Source organism: Vicugna pacos, chromosome 2 (assembly GCF_048564905.1).
Source record: "Vicugna pacos chromosome 2, VicPac4, whole genome shotgun sequence".
Taxonomy (NCBI): domain Eukaryota; kingdom Metazoa; phylum Chordata; class Mammalia; order Artiodactyla; family Camelidae; genus Vicugna; species Vicugna pacos.
In genome coordinates, this window is record NC_132988.1 from 85,603,592 (window position 1) to 85,631,589 (window position 27,998).

Consider the following 27,998-nt stretch of genomic DNA (forward strand, 5'->3'; position numbering starts at 1 on the left):
AAAATATTCAAGGGCTCTCGCATGGCTGACTTTGGCAGAAGTCTCAAAGTGCTGCCCTGCACTGGAGAAAACTTTCCACAGATGCGTACTGTCTTCTGTGCCTCTGGCATGCTGAACAAGAGCCTTTAGAACCAGCAGGGCCCAAGGAGGCTTGATTCATCTTGTGCCCAGTGAAATGTGGCCCTCTGAACAGTCTGTAGGCCCAGCCTCTTTGTCAGCAGTCCCCAGCCCTGGCCCCCAGCTGTTCTTTTCTAAGCGTTAAGCTCTGTTCTTCCTCCTGATTCCATCTACCTAACCCCACACCTGCGAGCATCCTTTTCAAAAGAATCAGCAAAAGATAGGACTAAATAGGGGGCCAGGAAACTTGGCTCTGTCCTGTAGTCTAACTTCTAACTGCCTGTGGGAATGACAGCAAGTTGGTTAAGAGCTTTGGGATTTGGTTTCTTCATACTGAAGTTGAAAGGACTATACTCAAAATTTTAAAGAGTAATCCACTTCTCATTTGAAGGATGGATGAATGGATGAACAGATAGACAAATGAACCACTTTTTAATCTGCAGAGCAAACCACTTTCTTTAAGCAGATGAAAGGAGGAAAAAAGTCATGGTGTAGCAAAAAATAAAAATAAATAAGCCACAGAGTAGTCAAAGCCAAGACCAGCTTAGAACAAATGTTTTTCTGTACAGTCTTGGATTGAAATAAAGTGAATACCCTCTATACAAGTCAAGTTTTCCTGAGGAGTTGGTTGTTTAGAGTCAGTTCTGCAGAAAAGAAAGAAGCACCTTCAGTAGCAGGACCGAGAGAGTCCCTGGCGGCACCAACACCAACCAGCAAAGCCAAGGTCAGCAGCACTGACTGATGAGGATGTGGCTGTGGCAGCTACGCAAGGTTTCTTGGAAACTGATGTCCTAAGCCATCTTTAAGGTATGCCACAGTTGAGAGATTGGACCAGTTTCTCAAAATTGTCTCTGCCTGATGTGTAATGTCAGAAACCGTTGCTGTACTCGGTACCTTTCTTCAAGAGCTAGAATCAGGTCAATACGTCTTCTAGACCTAATCATTCATCATCTCGCCCTCAAAAGAGTAACCAGAGACATAGAAACAAGTATTTTATTTTTCATATTTTGATCAACTGTACTGTTTTTAAAAGCCCAGCTTGTTCTGAAAGAGATATTGGCCATTTAAAGAAAAAAAGAGTGTTTCTAGTTATAAGATCAATTTTTTTTGCAACTTCAACTATTTCGTGTCTAACACCCATGGCGGTCTCAGCAGACTCTGCCAAACCTTCAGGCTAGCCTCACGAGACTGTCATATAGAGCCACCTTGTGATTTTCACGGCCCTAAGCACTTTTGCCTTCATAGAGCTCTTTCTGTATAAATAGAAATAAATATATATTTAAATAAATATTTATTGAATATTATACATAAAGTTAAAATTCTATATATAAATATATTTATTTGAATAAATTTATTAACTATATATTCATATGTGTATTTATATTCATATATATTTACATGTATTCAATTACATATATAATTATATCATACAATTGTGTCAGTGTAGAAACAAATATATTAACATTATATATCAAAACATTATCTTTGACCTAAGAGTTCATTTTTTTTCTTGTGATTTTCAAAAGAAATTAATACATTTTCATGGGTCCCTAACAGTCTTGTGGGCCCTAGGCATCAAGCATTCTGTGCCTTGTGGGCAAGTCAGCTGTGTGATCGTAGTCCCCAGTTGGACCAGTCTGCCCAGGACAGAAACATAGCTCACCACAGGGAGCAGCAGATGTGTTTCTTGTTTGAAGTAGTCCTTGCAAGCATCCGTGAAGCAGTCATGCAGCTACCTAGGAGCTATCGGTTTGGTCTGAGGTGACAGCTGAGGAGTGAGGGACTAGACTTACATGAGGGGATGGCTAGGGGCAGGATTCCACTCGCTTAAAAACCTCATAACCTACAGGAACCAATTTCCCTGCAACAACTCCACAGACAGAGCTTCCAGCATTCCTCCAAGAGACATGGCCAATTAGACAAGAGTCATCGTACTCAGCAAAGCCCAAAGCCCTGGCTTTCTGTCCACTATTTATAGTTCTTCCAGTCTAATGCAATTGACTAAGCAGGGGTCATTTTTATCATAAGCAATCTTGCCTGGCTAGAGTTTGACATTCTTCCCTTATCAGGTTTCCAGGGAAACAGAGCTAGAAAGTTAACTAAAGGTCAAATTCTTATGCAGAAGGAAAAAGAGGTTTAATAATCCTTTGCCTACAACATGCAACTTGCCCATTGTTAAGGGAATAATTACATTAGTGTTTCAATTCAGACTTTCTGGTGTGTCTGTGGCAGAGACAATGCTACGTATGTTCCCCAGACTCCATTTCCTTTTCCTCCTGGCACAGTTAGAGCACATTTTCCAAATTCCCTTGCAGGTAGATGTAGGCTTGTGACTAATTCTGGCCAATGAATAATGGGCAGAAGTGATACAGATCACTTTCAGGCCGAACCCATAAAATCTCTCTGGAAATCCTCCATACACTCTCTCTTTCATCCTCTGCTGATGAGATGCAAAGCTTTAGTGTGGGATTCCTGTGCCCTAGGGAGTGGTGGAGCCTCTCAATAGCAGGAACCTGGGTGTCTGAATGACTGTGTAGGGCAGAGACCCCCTGATGCTACCACATACTGGATGTGGTACAAGTGAGAAATAAGGATGAATTGGTCTGTTTTTAATTCCTCTCCTTCCCCGCTAAAAGGTGAACTGACAGTGAATATTCAGTTACGAGAATTAAAATACTCTAGTTAACCTTTTTTTTCTTTTTCAGTTAATGGGGGTGCAGAGAACTGAAACCAGGACCTTGTGTATGCTAGGCATGTGCCGTACCACTGAGCTCTACCCACCCTCTAGCTAACCCTCTTATGTTGAGGCAAACTACAGGAGTATGCTCCCCTCTGGCCCTCTCTAACATGTGAAGAAAACTTTGAGCAGGGCACTCAGGGAAGACATCTGTCTCCCCATCACCACTTTCTATGGTCCTTTGCTGAGAAGTGGGTAGCTTCTGGCTGAATAGAAAATTCCATGACAGTTAGCGGGTCCTGATCTAAGAAGCTACTGCCAAAGCAGTTCATTCCACTCAAATTTCAGTGACATGATCTGGGGCAGAAAAAAATCCTAAGTGCGGAAGGAGCCAAAAGTTCTCATGATTAAAACCCTAATTGGGAAGACTAAGAAATGCGTTTGCTAAGAAGTCACAAGACAAGGACTGCTTTGTACCTGAGGAAGTCTTTCCCAAATCGTGCTCTTTAAATGGACGTTGTTATTCAGTTGTGCTGTGCCTAGTTGTTTTAAAGAAGAATCTAGAGGTCTTTTTTAAAATATAATATTTAAGTAAGAAAACCTATCAACATCTCTTTAAATTAATAATACTTTTATCATTTAATGGGCTTTTGATTACAAGTGAAAATAGAAAAAGGAAAAATCTGAAACCAGCTTAAACAAGAAAGGTAGTGTATGGGGTCGTATGTCTTAAAAATCCAGAGACAGGACAGCTTCAAGTGGTGAGGGGCCATTGCTGGAGTGATGGGGAGGACAGCAAATAAACAGGGAGGAGCAAGTTCCTGCTTGCTTTTCCTGCCTCCAGTCTCCTTCCCGTGCCCCCTGTTGGCGGAGTCTAGCAGATCTAGATGGCAAAGCACAAATATGTTTTGCAGGCCAGCATCTCAGAACTGAGTAGAGGAGGGAGGGTTTGGGGTCTAGAGACAACAGCATAATGGTGGGGTGTGGGTACAGCTCAGTGGTAGAGCACATACCTAGCACACACGAGGTCCTGGGTTCAATCCCCAGTACCTCTACTGAAAAAAAAAAGAAAGAAAGAAAAGAAAAAAATGCATTTTAAAAAATCTCATCTTTCTATAGAAAATTATGTTTTAAAGTTGCTATCATGTGAGAAGACAATCATATGAAAATGTCATATAAATGTCAGGAGAGAATGCAGTCAAGAAATGTGAGAAATGAGTATTATAGAGGCATGTCAAGCAGTTTGTTAATAAAAGCATTTTGGTGACTTTTCTGGATTATGTGATGTGTTTGTTATCTGCTACTTTTCTGTATTAAAATTGTAGCTTCTTTTCTCACTCTAAATACATGTTACCTACATACCTTAAAAAAGAATAAAAAAGATTGACAACATTGCCCAGTAACATACAAGGATCACAAAGTCCCAGGAGAGAAAGTATGAATGGAATAGCACTCACAAATCTCTGCTCACCCCGTCCCCAGGGGAACCCTAGCTCAAGGGGCATCTTCTCCCTGGAGTGTCACTCCCCAGAGCTTAGCTGAAAGTGGAGCAGGGGAGAGAGCGGAATTCCTAACACCCCACACTGCCTTCTTTCTCCTGCCTCCCAGTCTGTGGGGGGCTTCTGGAGCCCCAAGAGCCATCCTGTCTCCCTGGTACACTGTGCCTGGCACAGAGGAGGTGCCGGGCACAGTGTTTTTGCTGGATGACAGGACTGGCTCTTCTCAGCATCACTACTCTTCCTTCTTTTGAACGTACATCCTATGGAGAGCAACGGCCTTTTTAGTTTTTGTAGGTTGGACGGTATACTCCCTTCCTCTCTTAAATGTGACAGCCTATGTGTATTTCTCTGTGGTTCTGCTTGAAGTTATTCTACATAACTGTATATAGACGAATAAAACAAATTAATGTAACCATAACATGAAAAGATCTGTTCATGTTATGGTTATGATGGCTCCACCAGTCATCACCCACCTGGGTTTCTTCCAGCTCTCTGCTCCAGCATCTCTAAGGAATGGCTCTGTCTTCCACAGTGGTTGCTGGAGCTCCAGACATCACTTCCATGTTCCAGGCAGCAGAACAGAGAAAGGGGAGGAAAGCCTACCCTTCCCTTTAAAAAAAAGGAGACTTCTGAAAGTCCCACTCCCCTTTTATTCATGTCTCATGGCCCAGAACTTTCATACCCAGTAGCAAGGAAGCCTGGAGAATGGAGTCTTTCAACTAACTGATCATGTGCCTGGCCAAAAATTGGATTCTCTTCCTAAGGAAGAAATTGATGACTATTTGATGATAATGCTGGTAAGACAACAGAGTTTTAGCCAAAGGACTTCTCAATGGGGAGCATTTTAAAGAGATTAAAGTTTAAAAGATTAAATGTCCAGAAAGGCTGAAATGATAGAAGAGGTCCTGGGTTCTGGGTTCAATCCCCAGTAGCACCACTTATTAAAAAAAAAAAAAAAAAGAGTATTTGTAGAGTTCAGAGGCCATTCCATGACCCTTTTTTTAACATTGAAAATATTTTTGGATTATTTTATGATTCCAGAGGCATACCTATTCATTTTTTAAATTTTGGAAAAAGAAGAAAACAATGTCCCCTACTCCCAGAACCTAAAGTTAGCCCTAATCTAGTTTGGCTTCACTATAGTCTGTTCCATGCATAAATGATTTATTAATTTTTAATATAAGAAAAAAAAAGATCATTCTTGCTGTATGCACGTGTAGTGGTGGTTTAACTGTGCTTTTTAAAAAAGCAGTACAATGAAAGGCCTTCCTCCCACCTTTGTCCCTGTCCATTCCCCCACTCCATGATCACTGCTCACAGTGGTCTCTGTATATCACAGCAGAGTTTATTTTCTGCATGTTTCAGCAAATGCAAACTTTCATATACCTTCCGGCACATGTTACACAAATGCCAGCCTATCATATACAGCAGGCCTCACCACCTTGCTTTTTGCTTTATCAGCACAGAACTTCCCTCTTTGCATGCATCCCATTGATTAAACTGCCCCCCTACTGATGGGCACATGAGTTGTTTTCAATCTTTGCTGTTATAAACAGCCCTTAATGGATCTCATTTGCATATATGAGCATATTTATAGGATAAATTCCTAGATTTGGAATTGCTAGGTCAGATGTATGTGTTTTATTTTGTTTTTGTTTTTGTTTTTTAACTGAATAATAGTCAATTTACAATGTGTTAACTTTTGGTATACAGCATAGTGATTTACATATATATATACACATATACATATATATATATATATTCCTTTTCATATTCTTTTTCATTATAGGCTATTACAAGGTATTGAATATAGTCCTGTGCTATACAGTAGGTCCTAGTTGTTTATCTATTTTATATATAGTAGTTAGCATCTATAAATTCCAAACTCCCACTTTATCCCTCCAACGCCCCCTTCCTCATACCCCGTAACCACAAGTTTGTTTTCTATGTCTGTGAGTCTGTCTCTGTTTTGTAAATAAATTCATTTGTATTCTTTTATTTGTTTATTTATTTTAGATTCCACATATAAGTGATATCATATGGTATTTTTCTTTCTCTTTCTGGCTTGCTTCACTTAGTATGACAATCTCCAAGTCCATCCATGTTACTGCAAATGGCATTATTGTATTCTTTTTTATGACTGAGTAGTATTCCTGTGTGTGTGTGTGTGTGTGTGTGTGTGTGTGTGTGTGTGTGTGTGTGTGTGTGTGTGTAAAATAGATCAGGTGCATTTGTAATTTTGATAGGTATTGCCCAACTCCTCTCCACACTGGCTGTAACAATTTATACTCCCACCAGCAGTATTGGAGCATGTCTGTTTCCCCAAGTCCTCATCAAAAGAGTGTCTTTTCAAACCTCTGGATTTTTGCCTGTGTGATTAAATATTACAAATCTATCTTGGCATTACAGCTTTATTATGAGGAAAGTTGACTCATAGTTTTTGTTTTTGTTTATTTTAATTTCTTTGTTATTGGTGTCTCTGCCCAGTACTTTCTGTTTTATGAGTGTTTACCTATGAGATCTGTGGCACACAGTGGTCGATTTGATGAATAAACAGAGGAGAGCTGCACCCTCAAATCAACACTTGCTATTTCTTCCAGCATCTTTTCCATGATCAATGCACCAGTTACCTTCTAGCTAAAGGATTTTTTATGATTTTGATGGTTTACACCCTGCTTTATTCCTAAAATAGTTTAAGTAAGAAAGTTGGAATAAAGGGAAAATAGGAATAAAAGATGACTAAGACAGCAAGATGAAGACAGAAATGAAGTTAGTACACCAAACATCTTCCACCCTGGCTAGAAGCAAGTCACAGATTTCGCCAATGCAGGGAAACAGTTCAAGACACCTCGACAGTGTGGTCAGAGCCTGGCTTTTCTGAGCCTGTCGGAGATAGAACCGAGGGCTTCAAGGGAAGACATCCCTCTTCCTTCACCCTTCAAGCTCCACCTTGGGTGCCGTATGGAACTGGATCAGCAGAGGCAGCAACAGGACTGGGAAGAAGGTGGTTCAGTTGATGGGGAGGGAAGGAGAGAGGAAAAGGTTGGTAGTAAGGAGACCCAAGGAAAGAGGTGGGGGGAACCTGCTTAGAATATACATTGGTCAGAGGCAGCCACCTCCAAATAGTACCCAACCGTGGATAGATTTAGCCCCTTTACCAAACTACCATTGTTGCAAATTCACATCAACTTAATTTTACTAAAATTCTGATAGTACCATGTGGCCAGCTTTCTCTAAGCCCTGACCTTGGTCAGATTCCTTTCTGGCATCTTGGCTTCTTTTTCTGCCCAAGTTTGTACTTGGAGTTGACCTCTCTAAAAGAAGGAGGGATTGCTTGGGGCTTGGAGATTGACAATACATTGAAAGAAAGCATTCGGGAGCCTAGCGGAGAGAGCATAATTCCAAGAATGTTTAGGAAATACTAGAAACACTGAAGACCATCTTCATGTCTATATCAGATGACAGTGCTTTGCTTTTCCATATACTTCAGGCATAAAATTGTCACTTTAAATTTGCATTGAAAAGTTAGTCAGACTATGATTATACAGCTCTGGTAAGAGGTATTTGCTTGTGGAAGGGAATGTGAGAAAAAAAATAATGCTAGTGTAATGGGGTAAAAATTTACCCCCAAAAAACCATGTTGTTACATTGTCCTTTCACACACACAAAATCAAAGCCATTGCTCAGTATCAAAATAAACTTGTTTTGCTTCATTTGGTTCAGATAAAGCCATCCTCTCTCCAGACAAAGCAACAAACCCTCTTACTTACAGCACAATATTTTGTCTTTCCAGGCATCCTACAAGCCATTGCTGAAGCAGGTTGTGGAGGAAATATTTAATCCCGAGAGGCCAGATCCAGTTGATATTGAACACATGTCTTCAGGCCTCACTGATCTCCTGAAGACTGGATTTAGCATGTTCATGAAGGTAAAGTAACCACGACAAGGCAATCCTGAGCATAACGCTCTCCTTGCTAGGCATGTAAATGCTGGCACCCGCTTTGCCCTGGCGAGGACCCCAGAAGATAACGTCTGGTATTTGGCTCTTCTGAGATCGGTCGCAGTCTTTATTTAACTTTCATTTATAAGCAGCCTGAGCTTCCAGCCTCATACAGCTTCTCTTGACCTAAGCCTTCTGATCTTTTCTGATCAATAGGTCAGGACACAGGCCTCCAGGTTAGCACTATCAAATACTTCTCTCATGTCCCACAGTTTCGCTCAGTGGGAATCCACATCCCATTTACAGATCTTGGTGATAGTCCTGTGCTTTTAATTCTAGAACTCATTATGTGGGATAAGGAAGAACTTTGCTCAGTCATATAACTAGCATCACCCTCAAATCCACTTGAAAATTACTTTTATTTTGGCTTAGCAGACTCCCGGGGGACAAGCACGAGAATTTCTCTGGCTAATATTGAGGGTAGGTCAAAATTACTGAACAGCTTTTGCAGCGGAGATGAAAGGAGGAAAAGTACACAAATGTGATCTATTTTTAACCCACTGTAAAGTTTCTAAATTTAAAAGAGCTAAACAAGATTACAGTCTGACCTCTTTGTCTATGCCAGGATTTCAGTTGTAATAACTCTTGGAAATAACAGAATGTTTTGCCAGCTTCAAAGCCTCTTTGAAATCATGAATTAATCTACATAGAAGATCTGGACTTTCAGAGTTCAATAAATGCATGTGCCAGGAAAACCAGTCCATTCCAAAAGCCAGAGGACAGAAGGCAATCAGACTGTAAACCAACCAGTAAGTGGCTGGAATGGACACCAGTTCTCCTTCCTGCTACTCCCAATTATAATCAGCTTCTGATGCAACGCATGGCTAGTGCATTTTCCCTCTCTATTTTTTTTAACTAATGCACACAGATCACTGTCTCAAAAGTGTTCAGGGGCTCCTTTGTTAAATGTAAGCCAAGGATTGTCCAGCAGCCCTTCATGGTGGCCAGTTCATATAGAAGCTTCCAGGTTAGACGTGGTCTCTGACCTTCTCCACCCAGGCACCCTATTCCTTCATTCATTAGCTTGGCCTTAACCTTGAAGAGAGACTAAAATAACAAGTGTGGACTTTCCGGCCCTAGTCAGTCAGGTCTGAGGACGGCCCATTGAGTACTCTCCCAGTCAGGCTGCTGCCTCCATGGTCAGGCCAAGGGCACATGCATCTGCTCACGGCAGGAGTTTCTCATTTGCAGGGAGGCATGGTGTCAATGAGAGGAGGCCCTGACTCACTCTTTGGCCAGTGATGTTCCACAGAAGGAACTTTTTCCTGGCAAAAGGTTTCCGTGAACAAGTATGTTTGGGGGAACACTGGGTTAAACAGACAATTAACCCCAGATTCTTTGCTGCAGGATTTCACAGTGCCTTTAATATGCTGATGGACTTTGTAGCTCTCCTGAGGCTGATATAGAATGTCTGTGGTGGGTGGACTGTCTGTTTGTATTTTCCATCACTGATTCATGAACCGTGAGACATCACGTTTTTAAATTACCCTTTTAAACTCTGCAGAGTGTTTTCTGAAGCTCTTCCTATGGCCAGAAGCTTCGCTATCATAGGCAGGCTTTGCCTGGGAAGATGTTTGGAACTGTCCTAGACCAGCACTGGATGGCTGTTTCTCTCCACTCAAACCCCTGGAGTTAAGGCTTCTGCGCCTGGAGACTGATTGCAGAGGGATGTTTTTCCATGTAACAGATTTAAGAAAAAGGAATGTGTGTTCTCCCAGCAGCTGTCAAGACCCACTCCTAGACATCCAGCTGCCGGGCCTCTGCTCTCAGTTGCCAGGGGTGTCTCATCTGTCTGCTGGGGGCGGGAGGGCTTGGTGGGCTGGCCCTTGGTGGGCTGACCTACAGCCCTCCCCACCCCAGGACCCCCAGAGAGAGCCGTTTTGTTCTGTTTCTACACGGGCCTCCGTGGCTGGCCCTTCCCACCATTCCATAGAACTCGGCAAGGAAAGGTACTTCTGTCTGGCCCCCGTGTTCATGGTTTGAACAAAACTGGGATAAACATAAAGAGGAAAAGGAGGGCTTTGAGGAGCTAACCATGATTTCCCAGAGCTACATCTCTGAGATGAGGTTGAAACCATCAGGAGAGGGTATCTTCTACTTTGCTTTCAGGCTGATGGAAAGAAGAGATGTACAGCCATTTACAGTCTCCCCGGTCCTGATTTCCCATGCTTCTCACTACCCAAATTTTGAAGCTAACCCGTCGTCAGCTGTTCCTTGGGACCAGCCATTCTCATGTTCAGACCTCACAACACCCCTGTCATTATCCCTCCTCTACCCATGAAGACTCTGAGGCCCAGAAAGGCGAAGCAGCAGATACGAACTTCCAGAAGGCAGGGATTGGGTCATGCTCCCTTCTGTTCTCAGGTATCTTCCAAAGAGCACACGGGAAATGGGACGCCAGGATTTAGCCCCCCATCAGGCTTATTGTAAAGCCTATGCTCTTAACCACCACATTTCTTGGCTTCAAGGATGCTTCCAGGTCTTTTCTTGGAAGTTGAATCTTCCTGTGTCATTAATTCTTTTCTTCATGATGACTCATTGGCACAGACACTTTCCCTATCCAGTATCTATTGCAACTCCTCATAAACTCCATGCCTGGACTGGTCACCAAGACAGCCCATGTGAGGGAGCTCTCCCAGGGGTCATCCACTGGTACCCCCTCTGCTTCTCCGGGACTTGGCCCCAGGAGTCAGTGCAGTGCAGCCCCAGGAGAAGAAATGTGTGCTTAGCGTTGAGTTGCCCCTACACACTGCATCCTCCCTCTGTATCAGCAGCCATAGCCATTACTTTCCTGCCACTGGCTGCCCTGCTCTTTGCCCCTGGGACTGTCTTCCCCCACTTCTCATTCAAGACCCACTGGTGACCAGGGAGGGTACAGCTCAGTGGTAGAGTGAGTGCTTAGCATGCAGGAAGTCCTGGGTTCAATCCTCAGAACCTCCATTTAAATAAATAAATAAACCTAGTTTCCTCTCCCTCCAAAAAAAAAAAAAAAAAGCCCACTGATGCTGAGCCTGAGAGGAACAAACAGATAGAGCCTCATAAAATAAAGGAGTTCATGTGGGCCCCTTCTGTGCTTGGGGTACCGTCGTTCAAAGGGGAGAGTTCTACGGCAGGAAAGGGCGCTGAGCTGCTAGTTTGTCCCTGTCCTGTCTGGACTCGCAGGTGGTTTCACATATGACGTTGGCTCAGAGTCACCAAGGGCAAGATCTATGGTCTGTGCAGGGGGTGAGGGCGGACTGAGAAGCCGGCAAGAGACGTGCTGAGAAACAGATCAGCAGACGCCCCTGCAGGACGTGCTGCGGATGCCACACGACAGCAATAGAAAGAACATGGGAGAGGATTTTCCCGGCCCCGGGGCCGTCGTCAGGGCTCCAATACCTTCTGTGCACACTTCTGTGGCTGCACGTATTTTGTTGCATCATTATACACATTGGGTATCTTTCTCCCAGTGTTAGATTAGTGTTTTCTAACCGGACAGCTTGAGCCACTGCACATCAGTGGATAAAGATCTCAATTCATTGCAGTCTAATCAGCACTTTTTAATGATGAAGAATAGAACATGCAAGCGAGGTGAAGCCTTGCATCTAATGATGTGAAACAAAATAACTGAGTCATACCTACGTACACACTTGTGATTTAAATAAATTCCTTGCTGTAGGTGTCAATCAAAAGGACATGAAAGTGATAGCTATGAGAACGGAGGGCTGATCCAGCTCGTATTCTTTCTTGAATTCTCAGCGCTTGGCACCTGCATGGGCCTACAGCAGGCGCTCGCTGAAGGCTGGGAGGGAGTCACAGCAGCCCTGTTGGGCGCCCATCCAGAGGGCAGCAGGCTTCAGTCAGTGCTTCCTCCTTCCAACTTACTGCTCTTGAGCTGAAAGCTCCATTTTGGCAACTTTACGAGGGATAGAGGGCAGCAGCTGGACCAGTCAACTCCAGTGACCCTCAAAGGAGTCCCTGACCCTCTTTTCCAGCAGCTACTAAGCAAGGCAAAGCCCATCTTTGTTTCATTATGTTATACCGGAGAAGCAGGGCACCCCTACTCCCACCCACCACCCAGCACTGCTGGGTCCAGGGACACAAAGCTGTCCCTGCCTCTGTCAGTGGAACCTGGTGGCCTCTTTTGTCCACAGACGGCATGGACATCTGTTTCTTCCAACTCTTTGTCTCTCCAGAGAACAGAACAGAAGCAAAAGGGCTAGTTTTGCAGGGTGAGAACTCAAAGTTGTCAGGAGAAGCGTCCTAACAGAGTGTTAAGTAGGAGAGTGAGCACGGCCCAGAGAGGTGTGGGGATGACTTCTCTATTTCCCATCTCTCACTTTTTCTTTTGGTTTTGTAAATAGTAGAAGGCCATTTTTTTAAAAAAAAATTTTATTTCTTTCTAAAGGGTATCTGAGTCAGCTACATCAGCTGGGCTCAGCTGAAATCCAGATTCTAGACTTCAAGTTTTGGGTTGTGTTCAAGTCTTACCCTCCTTGGACCAGCAGCTGTCGGAGGCATGTTCTTCTCATTGGGAATGGCAGGCATGCAAGAAACCGAACTCAATTGCACAAATGTATTTAGGTCCCCATTGCTATCGAATTTTCTAACATTCCATTAGGTAAAGCAAATTGATGGCGAGGCCCCTTTTCAATAAGGCAAGAAAGTGTTTTCTTTTTCTTTTTTCTTTTTTTTTCTGCTTCTCAAAAACCTATTTCCCCCATTTTTTTCATTGAAATATAGTTGATTTACACTGTTATAGAAAGCCATTTTTATATGCAGAAATAACAGCACTCACTTTATTCCACTGCCTAGATTTGTTTTTAGGAGGCAGTGGAGAGTAGTGGTAACATCCAGAGTCAGATGGTCTGGGTTAGAACTCGAGCTCCACCACTTACTAGCTGTGTGACCATGGATAGGTCGCTTGGCCTCTCTGTGCCTAAGTTTCCTCATCTGTAAAATGGCGATGATAATATTACCTCCTTTATAGGGCTGTTCTGAGAACCAAATAAGTTAATACATACAGAGTAGTCAGAACAGTGCTTGGCCTATAGTAAATGCTAAATGTGTATTTGCTATTGGTGTTTCTACAAGTTTGTGACCCTGGCCAGGCTGTGGCTCTTGAGAAAAGAGTTACCTTTAGTATCTTTGTATCTGTGTACAAAACTATTGCTTGGGCTTTTGGGGCCTACAGATTAACTGCTGAATGAACAAGTGAATGACACAGAATAGAACAGACACCTCCCCTGAAAGTCACAAGCATTTCCTATTTCACCACCGACTGGCTCTTGCTAAGAGACTTGGAGGTCTGAGCATATTCTGTGACCATGGGAAACCACATCTCTAAGACTGTGCTGTGTTTTTCCAGACCCCCTTTTCCTTCTCCACTGTGAGTCTGACCTTGACCTCCTCAGTCTCAGGGGACACAGGCTGTCCCTCCTGGGGCAAGCCGTAAGGGGATGGTGAAATTCTGTGCATGTGCCGTGACAAGATAGTTCAAGGGAATAGACGCCAGCTGTGCTAGACCGTGGCCACCCAGGGCACGGAGGTGAAGTCCAAAACAACCTAGGCCGCCGACTGCACCAGGAGCGCTTTAGATGCTCGGTCTCCACGTCCTGGGAGAGGGCAAGTGCTCTGCTCCTCAGGTGTCTCCTGCTGCTCCTCAGACAGCCTCAGTGCTGCAGGAACCTGGGGGCCTCCATCCCAGACACTCGGAAGGGGCTCACAGAGATCAGTCTTACTTATGTAAATTTCTGGAGACAGTGAAAGTTAACAAAGATGCCTGTGTGTCCAAGATTCTCTGCATCAGACAAATCCTCTGTGAGAGGGAAGTCAAGGCAGTTGGATTTTGCCCTTACTAAAGTTAGAACCTCATTTGTGTTAGGCTGCAACCTGCTTTTTAGGAGGGGTGGGAGGTAATTAGTTTGTTTGATTTATTTGTTTGTTTGTTTGTTTGTTTGTTTGTTTACTTAATTTATTTATTTTAATGGAGATACTGGGGAATGAACTCAGGACCTTGTGCGTGCTAAGCACACACTCTACCACTGAGCTATACCCTCCCCACCCCCCAGACTGCAACCTGTTAAAATCACTTTCTTAATGTTATTTCAGCACATTTTCCTGTATAAATCAGAGTCTCCAGAGAAGTCCTTCATCCCCACCTGTTCTGACTGTCAATTGGCACATAAGAAACCATGTCCAAACACTGGCTCAGAAATATTATTGGTCATTTATTTTGTTCATGAATCTGCACTCTGGGCAGAGCTCAGCAAAGAAGACCTCTCCTTCAAGATGCCGCACTTGCATGGTCAGCAGGTTGATGCTAACGTTCTGCTGGTAGCTCAGCCCGGCCTGTGAGTTAAAGGGCTCTGTTCCTCTCCACGTGGCCTGAGCTTCCTCACAGCATGGCGTCTGCCTTATAAGGACAAGTGTCCTAAGAGAAAGTGCAGGTGGGAGGCTCAGAAGCAACGTAGCATCACTCCCGCAGTACTCTGTTGTTCCAAGCAGTCAGACGCCCACCTGGATTCAAGGGGAGGGACATGCTCTCTTCCTATTTAAAAGGGAACCAGAGCATAAGAAGCAGAAAATACTGATGTGGCCACTTTTGGAAAAATACAGTCTGCACTCCACCTAGACGTCCATTTCGCTATCCAGCCCGGCGAGAACAGTGTTTGGCTAATTCCAGGGGTTTTCCCTCCCATCTAGAGGACAGAAAATTCATTCATGCTTCTGACCTGGTTTCAAAGTAAGTAAGCCCAGAAAGGCTTTGAGAATTAAAGACGTGCCTGCTATGTGCTCATATCTTTTTAAATAATATCATCTCAAAAGGAAAAAAAAAACTTCTTGAATGATGAGAAACTGAGTGGCAGGACTTTCCTCCCCCAAGCCGGCCCCATCCGGCCCCATTAGATAGAGCAGACGGGCTGGGGCGGAGAACAGGGTTCCCGGGAGATCATTCTTCCTGTGGTTCCGAGAAAGTGATTCGAGTCAGTTAAATGCCCTCCTCAGCCAGAGGGCAGACTTGTGGTCAGCCTCTTAAAGCTGTCGGCTTCAAAGGGCAGTACCCAGAGGCAGTGCCCTGGGGGACGGGGGATAAGAAACTGGAGAGAAACAGTTCTGGTCGAACCTGACATTTTTAAAACAGCCTTCTCTCCAAATGCTTGTGCGTAGGCCCCCTTGATCTCCTTCAAGAATAGCTCGATAATGATCTAATAAATAAATCGAACCATACCTTACCGGACTCACTACAACGTTAATTTAATTTAAAACTAGCATGTCTAATAGGCAGCACTTTGAAAATGCGTTTCTGGAATTTGTGGTTTGGATTTCAGTCTCCTAAAAATAATATATTTTATATCTACTCCATGTGTTTGGACTCCCGCTTGTTTTGACTAAAGGACATAATTTGTCAAGATGTTTTCTCCACTGCAATCAGCCTGAGGAGAGTGGGTTTTATCTCCTGAAATTGCACAAGGCCCTTTTATGAGCGGTTTTGAACTTTTCGTTGTGGTGGTCCCATTTCTTATAAATTCAGGCTTAATGGGAAAAAAATAAAAGATTTATGAAAAAAGACTCAAAGAAGACCCAGTGCTTGCCTCTGGGCCCTTCCCTGGAGTTCACATGAGCGCTCCGCCGCCTTAGCAGTGGAAAAAGGCCCACAAGGAGAGAAGGAACAGCCGCCAGGCAAGCCCTGCGGAGCTGGAGGTGGTGAGGGGAAAGTAGTTGAAACACTTCCGGTGGCAGCTAAGCTGCCAACGTGTTGTACTAACTGAATCAAAGAAGGTCCTCATTGTGAGGACCAAGGGTGTCTCCAGGAGCCCAAGGGCAGCAATGCAGTGAGCGTCAGGGAGAATTGGGACCAAGGACTGGAAAGCAGGCAGGCCTTTGAGACTTGCTGTGGCCTGCAGAAGATGCTGAGAAGTCCCAGCATCAGAGGGTACTCAGCAAATGTGAGTTGAGTGAGTGGCTGGGGAACTCTGCCATAGCTTTTGATGCTTCTTAAGAGCTCAGCTCTGGCTGGGCCTCATGTGTCTTAGGTCAAATCTTGATTCCCAGGAAGGGTCTCGAGTCGGCCCAGCCTGGGTCGAGGCCCATTCCAGGGCTGTTCAGTCGAGCTTGAGGGGCAGGATCACACTGTAACCACACGGCTGCGGGAGCCTATCCCATGACCATGCAGATGGAGGAGACTGTTCATGTGTGGGCTGGACATGTCTGTCTACAGACATGGAGATGCGTCTACAGCAGGGGTGAAGGATGCTGTGAGGATAACGGGCAAAAGTGATGAGCTTCAGGTGCAGTTTGATGTCAGATTCTTGGACTGTGAGAGCTGGACTGCCTGAAGGTCACCTCATCCAGCTCCACATTGTTTACATAAGAAAAACGAGACTCAGAGACAAACTGTTGGCTTCGGTCCATTGTACTTAATGGCACTTCTGAGAAGAGGAGAATGTCTCAGCATTTGGTGTCGGTTGATTAAATCGGCACAAGTCTTGGAATTTGTTTGCAATACTATTTATAACCATTGTTTATATTTTCCTTTTCTTAATTATGCTCCATACTGTGGTTTGATTTTTGTCTAACATTCGCTAAATCTGACCCATAAGTTCTAGTGGGATGGATTTGGGTAGGAATCATTAAACAAAAACTCAGTTTTGGCAGGCAGCGAACTTTGTCTGCCTGTGAGCAATTACAGAGAGCCTCTTTTGTGTGCTAGTCCCTGTTGGGGATAAGGACGATGAAGAGACAAACCAGACATCCTACCTGCCGCGGCATCGCTTACATCAACAGCTTACCGTTTGTTAGGGAGACGGATGGGAACACTGAGGAGTGCAGAGCGAAGGGCTAAGTGGTGTCTGGACGGGGTGTGAAGGCACAGAGAACGGGGAGCTCAGTCAGGGAGTCAGAAGAGCTGAATGTGTCTGACCAGAAGAGTGAGAAACAAAGTGGTGAAATGCCAGGCTGTGTTGAAGGAATTCCAGGTAGCTCCCAATGGCTGGAGCTAAGAGCGGCATGTAAGAAGTGGAAGAGATGAAGACAGAGAGATAAGGGGGAGGGTGTAGCTGAGTGGTAGAGTGTATGCTTAGCATGCATGAGATCGGGGGTTCAATCCCCAGTACCTCTATCACAAATAAATAAATACCTAATTACTCCTCCAGAAAAAAATTTTAAAAAGGGCTAGAATTTGGAGTTTGACCAAAACCAATGAAGTTTCATGAAATATTTTTTAGGAGTATATAAGCAGTACATACTTTATAAAGATCACCCTGGCAGCAGTGATGGGGGGAACAAGGCCAGACTGGCATCAGGTTGGGGAGGGAAGGTGAGAAGATGAGCGTCAGGGCTCAGGTAGGCAGAGGGAATGGGAGCAGGGGTGCAGTGCTGGTGGACCCCACAGGCCTGCACATGGATGGGATGTGGAAGCAAAGAGAGGGTGTTGTCCAGCGTCATTTGCCCAGTAGGGGATGACTCGATGGCCAGTATTACCATTGTTTCTGACTTGGAAGCGGAAATGGAGAAGAAGATAATTTGCATTTTAGAGTTTAGGGGCCTGTGAGGACAGCTTTGCAGCTCAGCAGAGCCTGGGCCAAAAGTCGCAACTTGGGGCTGCTGATGCGTGTGAGGCACGGATCATGGACAGGACAGGGCCATGCAGGAAGGGAGAAGAGGCCCCAGCAGTTGGGAACACAGTACATGATGGGGCAGGTCGAGCAAGAGGAGAGTCCAGGAGGAGGGAGAGAAACTGAGAGGGCTTCGAAAGCAGAGAGGGTCGGGAGAGAAGTTTCTGGAAAAGGGAAACCATCCACTGCACCAAACTTGGCAGGGAGGTCAAGCTAAAGGACAGAGTGGCCCTGGCAGCATGGAAACCTTTGCCATGTGATCAAATAAGTCCCAGGAGGAACCTGGTAATCGGCTAATGTTGCTAAAGATCTAAAAGTACAGCGTTTTAACAGATGAAAGCTAGTAAAAATGCTTTCAGCTCGAAGAGTCTGTTTATAACTGAGGGTGTGTGGAATGCACCCCACTCTGCCGTGAGGCAGACTTGGATTTGTCTCAGCCCTGCAGCTTACTTACTGGAAGACGTTAGATAAGTCACCTCTGTAAGCCTCGCTGTCTCTGTCGGTCACACGGAGCTCCTGCCTAATTCATAGAGTCTGAGGAGTGTGCAAAGTAATGCTTTCCCCACCTCCTGCCTTATCTTCCTCCACAGCACTCCCCACCATCCTCACTTACCAATTTACCTACGTATTTTGTCATTCTCTCCAACTAAAATATAAACTCTGCCACAGCAAGGATTCCTCTCTGGCTCATCCCCTGCTGAGTCCCTGGTGCCTTGAGCAATGTCTTAGCACGTACTAGCTGCTCAGTAAACCTTTGCAGACCGGATGGCTAAATGAGTAAGAAGTGGTGCTGGATATGAAGTGGTGGGTGGCAGAGCTGGAGCGGCCTTTTGAGGAGTTATTTCTGGGCAGAATGCTAATTACTTAACTGCAAACATGTAAATACTTTGAGAATAAATTCATCACAATAAAAAAACAAAAACAGAAAAATCCCGTTGGAGGAAAAGCCATTACAAAGCTGTCTTCAAAGTCAGCATGGCTGTTCCCAGTGCCCTGGGGGCCAATGCTCCTGTTAAGTTTACTCCCTCCGACGAGGCCTTGCCCATCTTTGGAGAACAGGGGACCTGACCCTTGTCTGCGCTGGGGACAAGCGAGTCACATACAAAGAGAAACAGAGGATTCCAGGAACGCCTAGTAAACTCCAGAGAAACTGGGAACAGAGGAAACCCTTCTGGTAGAAACCAATCAGGACATCAAAGGGCGCTCTGGGGCCCACAGCTGCAGAGAAGGTGTCGGCAGCCTCTGCTTCAAAGGCTGGGATGGACGGTGGGGAGAGACTGTCTTCTCTGCCCAGAACTGATGTCTTAAAATCACAGCCGGCAAAGGTTTAGCAAATGAAAGAAAGAGCAGTGAGTCTGACTTGCTTCATTAATCTATGTGTTTGTGATGGCAGTCATGATGCTTAAATCTTTCCTCTTCAAAGTGCCTTACACCGTGAACTCACATACAAATGGGACTCAGCCGAGTGTGGCTGATTAGAAGGAATGTGTTTTTCGGATGGAAAAGACTGAAGAGATGCCACTTCCCAACAGCCTGCCGACTTGACACGTTCTAAAAGGAAATCTGGTATCAAAACATAAATCTAAACAGAAACCAAAATAGCAACAGCAACGTGCAGTAATGGGACCTGTTAATTTGTACCAAAATCAACATTCCCTCAGCTTCTTGGCTCAAGGGTATTATTCTTTGTTGTTGCTGTTCATTTCTTTTTTCCTTTTCATCTTTCAGTTCATCCTTCCAAGATTCTCGCAATGTACTTCAGAGTCCAGACTCTCTTATGGAAAGCATATGTCTTTGGGAACATACTGTACCACTTGAATTTCTGGAGTAAGTTGTATTTCTGTCCCAGGATTAAGTGAGAAACAATTGTTTGTAGCGTTGGAAGGAAGCTTGGGTTAGTTACCCAGCCTGGGGGAACCACGCATAAAGCAGAGTGAGTGTCTAAAAGACATCTAAGAAAAGAAAGATATCTCCAGTTAACCTATGGACCTCAGTCATTCATTCATCCATTCATTTTATTCATGCAGCATTTGTTCAAAGTTGTCCATGATCTCGCTCTATGCTCGGAGCCCAAAATGCCAAGACAAATATGATTAGTCCCTACCCCCCTGTAGCTTACAGTCCAGAAGAAGAGACAGGCAGCTATGTCAAGGTCTCAGTCCAGTTTGACAAGGCCAAGGCAGAGGTATCTGTCAGATTCAAGTCATAAGTCAAAAGCTGAGAGGTGGTTAGGGAGAAAACTTTAGAGGAATGGATGCCTTTTAAAGAGAGAAAGAAGGAAGGAGGTAAAAAAGGGGAGGTGAGGGTACTTCACACAGAGGAAACTGTACACGCCACAGAAAGTAGTATGATGCAGATGACACTAAAACTGGTTAGTAACCAGAGGCCAAAACCCTCTGGAATGGTCCCAACCAATGCCTATGGGCAACAGATCTTTCCCACTAATATGCAGAAATCTCCAGGATGTATTGTTGAGCAAAAAAACAGAGTGCCATGTTAAGTGCTAGAAGTCAAGATGGTGGTTACCCTTGGTGAGGTACTGACACGAAGGGGCCTAAGATGGATACCAGGGTGCTGGCTTTCTGTTTGTTTCTTCATCCGAGTACTGGTCCCATGGATTTGTTTAGTTTCCGGAAAGAAACTGAACTGAACATTTGTGATAAATGCACTTTTCAGTGCAAATGTTCAGTAAAGTGTTGTTTGTTTAACAAAATGTTAAAAAAAAATGCCATGCATTTATGTTGGCTAAAGTCATTGTGAGTGACTCCAGCAAATGGTGTGTATGGAGGAGATGCAAATAGGGGCAAAAAACAAAGCCATGTTAGAAGAGCTTTATATACTGAATTGAGGATTTTGAATTTATTTTCATTCCAGAGAGAATGTGGGCATATGATGGAGTTGTGGAGTGTTTAAGAAGGTGGCCTCTGGAGGCTGGCCCCTAGCTCCCCGATTTAGTCACATGGTTAACCTTAAATCTCTCCATCTGCAAAATACACCAAATATTGCGTTTGCCTCCGAAGGATTTTTAAGAATCGGATAAGATAATGAACGCACAAAAAGATTTAGTATAGTGCTCACTATATTCAATAGTTAATATTTGCACTTCAGAAAGCTTACTTGGGCAGGAATGAGGAGAATGGATGGGAGATGGCCAGACCAGGGGCAGGGAGACAAATTGGAAGGCTGTAACGATAATCTAGTGAGAAAGGAATGAAAGCTGACCAGAACAGGGGGAGAATTAACAGGACTTGATCTGGGAGATGGAAGAGACATCAGAGTCTCAGATGACTCTCAGGAGTCTGACTCCAGTGACTGTGAGTGGTGATACTGTTAGAAAGTCAAGAGAAGGAGTAGACTTAGCAGGGAGATCGTGCATCAGATTTGAAATCTGTTGAATTTAGGGATCCCAGTTGCCATCCAGGTGGAGATGGCCACAGGAACTCAACAGAAGTGCTAAAGACATAGATTTGGGCAGTATATAAAAGATTATTGAAGACATATGAGTAGACGAGGTCCTTGAATGAGAAGAGCAAGGGGCCAAAGATGGAGCCCTAAGTAGTGCTGACATTTAAAGGGCAGACCAAGAAAAGGAACCTATGAAGAAACTGAGAAGAGACCACTGGGAAGGTGAAGGGAACAACTGAGAGTGATTTTGTGGTAGCCAAGAAGGGTGCCATCGACTGACAGATGCCACAGAAGTGTCCAGTTAAATGAAGACAAGGATTGTCCACTGACTCTACATGCGATGGCCATTGGTGACTGCAGCGGGCACAGTTCCAGGGGAATGGTGGGACAAAAGCAGGGCTGCCATGGGTGTGTAGGACATGGATTGGAAGAGAGCAGTCAACAATGCAGTCACGGGAGGGAGCTGCCTACCAGGCAGAAAGCTGATGGTGGCTGAGAAGTCCAGTCTTTTTCTAAAGATCAAAGAGTTTTGTAACTTTTCCCAGTATTCACCTCCACCTATTTTGAAAAAATGTAGACCTATCATTTCTACTTTCTTTCTGCCTTTCTTTCCTCTCCCTCCCTCCCCACTCTGAGTTTCCTCTCTAGAAGACAAGGAGAAACATATAACCAGAAACACTTCATGTGTTACCTTTTTAAGTGTTTTTAAAATAAGACACTGAAAAGTGGATGTATTTAAGCAAGGAAGTCAGAAGAACCCAGTTGAGAAAGGAGTTGGAGCTTGGGTAAGAGAAAGGGCTTCCTCTCTTCCTCCTGCCCCAGCCTACTGCTTCTGGGGACTGTCCCTTGGCCCAGAGATGGCGTGTGTGTTAGTGGGTGTGAATAAGTACATACACTCACCACCTTTGTCTCCCTTCTCCTTGCTGGAGTCAAGCCTCCCGCCTCTGGCTTCAGTAGCCCTGAGGCATCGTTCCTGTGATGACTGCACGCTGCTCTGTCCTGGCTGGGTCTCCAGCCTGCTCCCCAACCTGGTGAGCACTCATACCACCTCTGCTCACTCCTCCCAACCTATCCCAGGCTGCGGGTAGGGCTCAAAGCACACTATCTTTAGGAACCCCTTCTTGTCCCTTTCAGTTAGTCGCTAAGTCTCCGTGTTGGCATACTGCATTTCCTGAAAGGTTACCCGGAGACAGTCTCACTTTAGTTTTTTAGAATACTTCACCTCACTGGTAAGGCGCCAGGAGGAATTCTCCAGGACATACAGTGTGGTGTTCTAGGTAGAGCAGGCCTGCAGCTGAGGCTGGTTTGCAGAAGGTAAAGGCGTGAAGTCTGCACTCACACTTGGCCCTGGGCCCTTGCATCTTTGTGCATCTTCCACCACCCCCTCTCTAGGGCTTTGACTATCCGTCAGTTCCACAGACATTTATTGAGCATCTACTCTGTGCCAGAAACTTCACTGGGTACACTGGGAATTCGGCAGTGAACCAGGCAGACAAGATCTCTGCCTCATGGAGTTTACGTTCCAGTAGAGGAGACAGCCCTTGAGGAAACAAATGTATAAATGAACAGACGATGACCCCAGGCTGTGGCATCGCTTGGAAGGAAGTGCACAGAGCCCTGTATGGCAGGAGCACGTTTATGCTGAGACCTGCAGACTGGATAGGAAGGAAAAGCTGCCCCTCATTCCCCAACTCCTTTAACGTTTCTTTCAATAAAATATTTATTTAAATATTGCATTTATGCTATGCATGTTCCTGGTCAGTGGGTTCACAGACCTCTAACACATCTGACCCCTACGGATCATAATCTCTAAGGGGGGTTCATCTCACCTGAAGACACCTCTGACGCTGGTGGGGTTTGTTTTGCAGGTGAGCCGGCCCCATCCCAGCGACCACCCTCTCCTGATCCTCTTTGTGGTGGGCGGAGTCACAGTCTCCGAGGCCAAAATGATCAAAGACCTTGTGCCGACCCTGAAGCCAGGAACCCAGGTACTGAGTCCTCTGTGATCACTCTGAATGGGAGCCCCGAGGCAGGAGTGGGAAGGGTGGGCCGGGGCCCTTTGTTCAACTTTCCAGCACTTCCCATCTCCATCCGCCTGCCTTCTCTCCCACCTGCTCCTTCTGCTGGTTCCAGGACCGGCCACATGCTGGCGTGCGTGGAGGGAGCGGGGAGGTCTCTCCTACTCTGGGCAGTAAGGGCTAAGATGCTATTCCTGATTCCTACAGGGCATGTATTCTCTGGTGTCTGATCAGTGCTTAGCTACTCAAGAGTTTTCACTGCTTTCCATCCTCCAGATTATTGAGGGCGGCTCCCGGGACCATCTCTGCACTGTGGCAGGGAGAGGGCGGGGCTGGAGGAATTTGAGAAGGCATGTTGTTGGGACAATGATGAGCGTAGTATCTTTCTCCCCTGTAGCCTCCTGCCAGGCACCATCTCACTTCAGACACAGCCTTCTTGGTTTTACAGGCCTGGGTTTGATTCCTACCTCTGCCTTCTACTGGCCATGTGATCTGAGTGGGAAAAGCCCTCCGTATTCTCCTGTAGGCAACCAGGCGGGGTGGCAGTAAACCTTAAATCAGAGAAGGGAGAAAATGTGCCTCTTAGCACAGTGTGTGGCACCTGACCCTCCATAAAGGTGGCTGCAGTTCTCATTATCAGCCATTCCTGAGCGGTCACCACCCTGCCCCACAGGAGTGGCTGAGGCTACTGGCAGGAGGCAGCAGGGACCCAGGGAGAGGGACTTCAGGCAAAGGCAAGGACTTCCCGGGCTCTGGCAGCTCTAATCTGGCTGGGGAAGCAAGGCCTGTAACTAGCAAGACTAGAATTCCCTGCCTTCGTGGGTTCCGCAGAACAGTGCCTGAGACGGATGTGGGAGCAGGTAGCTGACGTGGAGATGATCCCAGGAAGCAGAAGGAAGGGGTCAGAAGAGACAGTGGAGGGAGAAGAGCCAGAGAAGAGAGCTCTGTGGGCTGGTTATCGCTGTGGTTGACTGAGGTTCTGTCCTCTGGGGGCCTGAAGAGCCTCAGAACTGTCCTGCTGGGGGACAGGGACCCGGGACATCTTCCCATTCACTCTCCCTCCACCCCGCCCCCACCTCATAGTTGAGACTCGCCTCCTGGGACCTGTCTTCAGCTTTGTGCTGGGTCTGCATGCGGCCAAGCAGCTTTCTGTGGTTTGGAGGAAGCAAAACAGAGATGCGAGTGTGGTGCCTCAGGCAGGACCCCGGCTTGGGCGTTGAGGGGACTGTCCACCATGGGACACAGAACCCGGGTGGTATTCCAGCCACGCCTGGCTGCTGGGGGTGCCGCTGCCACGTCGCCACCCACCACCGTATATACCCACCCACCACTGTGTATATCCAGTCATTCAGCTAAGGAGCCCCCATCCTTGCCTTCTGTGAAGTCCTACCCATTGTTCCAAGCCCTCCCTGCATCTCTGCCAGTGTCCAAAATCTGTACTGTGTATGCAGCGGTAGACAGCTCGCTGACTGCCTCCCACTTGCTGACGTAGCCTCTTCAAGCCACCATGAATTCCTTGAGGACAAAGGCTGGGCCTTCTCAGGCTTGAGCACAGTGCAGGAGTTCTGTAAGCCTTGGGGTCTTGACTTGGGGCAGGAGAACTGGTGTGGTGTTTTGAGGGTGGCTGGGCCACCTGGCAATGTAGAGAAGGCCTGGTTCCTAGGGGTCTCCAGACACCCAACTAAGAAAAGGGACACAGGTATGTAGGGAGCCACTGCAGGTTCTTGAGCAGGGGAATGACTAGTCATTGGCTGTGACCATTTCTGCTGTTGCTAACACCTGTCATGGTCTTAGCTGGTGGAATTTCTGATAAAGAGGTAAATTCTGCCTCGTTTCACACCCTCTCTGTCAGCAGTGTATAGGATCTGTTTAGTGAGTCGTTTCACACCCTCTCTGTCAGCAGTGTATAGGATCTGTTTAGTGAGCAGTTGTCTTTTCGAATAAGACTTTTTTTTTTAATCAGAAAGCATACTTCTCACTGCCCCTCACATGGTAAACCCAGTTCTTCGCTGTTCCGAACAGTGATGCATTGTAACAGCCCAACAGACGTGTTAATCCCCACTCTAAAAGGATAAAATGCAGACGTTTTCAAAGCCGTGTGACCTGAGTTTGACAACAGAGGCCCGGAATCTGCAGTGGCTCAGAGGCTTGGCTGCAGTCTGACCACCCTCTGCTCAGTCATCTACAGAGAGAGCAGCTCAGAGAAGTTAGCTTTGTCTGCTACTTGTCCTTTGTGCCAAAAGTTCCCCCCGGAGGGTTAAGAGACCCTAGGAAGATTCCAAAGGGGAGTGTTTACCGTAGTGCCCTCACCTCCAAGTCTGTGAAGGGAGGTGGATTACCTGCCTGTTTGCTGGAGTGACACCTGCGGGGGCAGGTCTCTATTAGACCCCAGCAGGCTCGCAGCTAACTCTGCCCAGATCGGAGACGTGACCAGCGCTGGGTCTTTAAAAGTGCAGCAGGAATTAGGCCTGGCCATTCTAGCTACACCCAAAAAGGCAGGTGGTCCAGTTCCGTCTCCTACTTAGACTTCTGTCGGAGTACACGTAGCAACTGACTGAAGGGGCAGGTTCCTCAGAATCACCCCCAAACACACATCTGGCGACTGGTAGTGACTCTGACTTGTCCGCTGATGTAAACAGCGATAGTACGTACCTGATATGCCCCTCCCCTCTCAGCCTACCTGAGCCCTCGGCAGTTAGGACCATCTCCTCCCTCCGAGTCTGGGAGCTCTTGCTCCCCAGTGCTGCCTCTAGCTCTTGGGCCACACAGAATCTACAAGCAAATCAGGCTCATCCCTCCTCCACATGTCCTCCCCCAGGGCTACTCCTCTCTAAACTGAGTATCTTCAGTTCCTACGCACCCCCAATCCCCACCTCAGCCCATGGCCCCCGTGCGACTCCGCTGGGCCCCGAGTGTCTCTCCCTCTCTCACTCACTCACAGCTGAGAGCCTTCCTTGCTGATCAGTGCAGAGGCAGTGGGACCACCTCGTTCCACCACAGGCCCTGCCTGCCTCTGGGCCTTTTCCTACCACCTTTCTGCCGGTCTGCTCCCCTCCGGCCTCAGGACTTTGCACTTACTTTATTCCCAGCACCTCAAACAGGATCTGGCGCTGGGTGTCATGATTGTTGGCTGAATGTCGAATATTGAACCCTAAAAACTGTTCTTGCATTATTGAAGCATAAGATAAAAGTAACTTTTCTGGAGAACTACACCAACCTGTTATTAATTCTGAGATTATGAACAACCAAAATCACTCTGTCTTTTATATCAATTGCTATGATCCTGTATCCACAAGGGTGCTTTTTGGACCCAAGTACAGGAACTTAAAATCATGTCTCTTAAATTACTCAGTGAACATTTATTGAGCATCTTCTCTATGCCAGGCACTCTTCTTTATGCTGAGGGTAGAGGGGTGACCAAGCCAGACTCTCTCCTGCTTTCATGGAACTTACATTCCAATAGTGAGTGACTGATACTAAACACAGAAGCTCCAGCCGGAGATGAGTGTTCCGGGGACAGAGACAGGGACTGTGGTGGGAGTACCTGGGGGGGAAGTCCTTCAGATGGCACTGGCTCCCCTTGGAGGAGAAGGCTGGTGAGCTGAGATCTGCAAGACATTCAGGGGTCCGCTCTTCAAAGGAAACTGCTGATAGAATCCACTAAAGGCACATCGAGAAATGAATTCTTGAGGGGTGGGTATAGCTCAGGGGTAGAGTGCATGCTTAGCATGCACGAGGCCCTGGGTTCAATCCCCACTACCTCCATTTTTTTTAAAAAGTACAATTTTCTAAAAAATGAATTCTCTTTCACAAAAAGTAATGAAGATAGTTTGAAACAGTGGAATCCAGAAAGCACATTAACACCTGCTAGTCCAGAGGACAGTCATCATACTCTAATATGGATGTGTTTTCTCCACCCTCTGCCCCAGGTTGTTGCTGATAAGACAAAGTGGGTGGTAGGAGAGGGCCCTCTTTCCCGACTACAAAAAAGGGATCAAAGAAGCAGCCTCTCAACCCCACCCCAAATAGCCACAGCGGGAGCAGGAGACTTTGCAGGCTGGGCCACGCTCTGCAGCGCGCGTGCCCAGCACTGGCCTCTGTCTCACTCACTCTCTGCACCACACCCAGACAGCTCTGCAGGCTGAACCCTGCAGTCGGCGGTGGTCAAGTCTGGGATTGTGGGAGGAAAATAACAGGGAGGGACCCTCCCAGAAAATACAGAGAAAGGCCAGCTCAGGAAACAGAGGAAGACCAAGTGGGCTAGCTGACCCTGCGGGCACGGCGCTTTGTGGACTAGAGCAGGTTGCCCAGCCACACTTTCATGTGGGTCTGTATTTCTGGGGCTGAATATTTAGTGAAAAAGTAATAGAAAAAAAGTAGGCCCAGAAATATGCTCATATACACACAGTTTTGCACAACCTTAGGGGTTCAAGGATACCTAAATCCTGGCTCTAAACCCTGACTCCAAGTTATTCTAAAACTGATGCAAGATCCAAGGAGAAAAAAAAATAAGTCCCAAGGAGAGGAGTCAAGCAACTTTTTTTTTTAATTTTGAAGTTTCTTACTCTAAGGAAAATGTCAGTGGGATTTAAAATTTTTCTTTTTGCCTGAGTGAGCTTCAGGCCTTATGCTTTGAAGTAGACACGTTAGAGGAGGCAGGAGTCCTGGTATTGGATGGCATTACAC

General features: G+C 46.0%; 1 protein-coding gene across 2 annotated transcripts in view; it reads left to right on the top strand.

Annotated features, from left to right (window-relative positions):
- Positions 1-27,998, top strand: part of SCFD2 (sec1 family domain containing 2) — a 351,298-nt gene that overhangs the window by 314,525 nt on the left and 8,775 nt on the right. For both annotated transcript variants that reach the window (XM_072943848.1, XM_006198127.4), the window contains 2 exons: positions 8,087-8,221; positions 23,163-23,282. In XM_072943848.1, the coding sequence (XP_072799949.1) occupies positions 8,087-8,221; positions 23,163-23,282 (255 nt within the window). The remainder of the gene's footprint in view (positions 1-8,086; positions 8,222-23,162; positions 23,283-27,998) is intronic.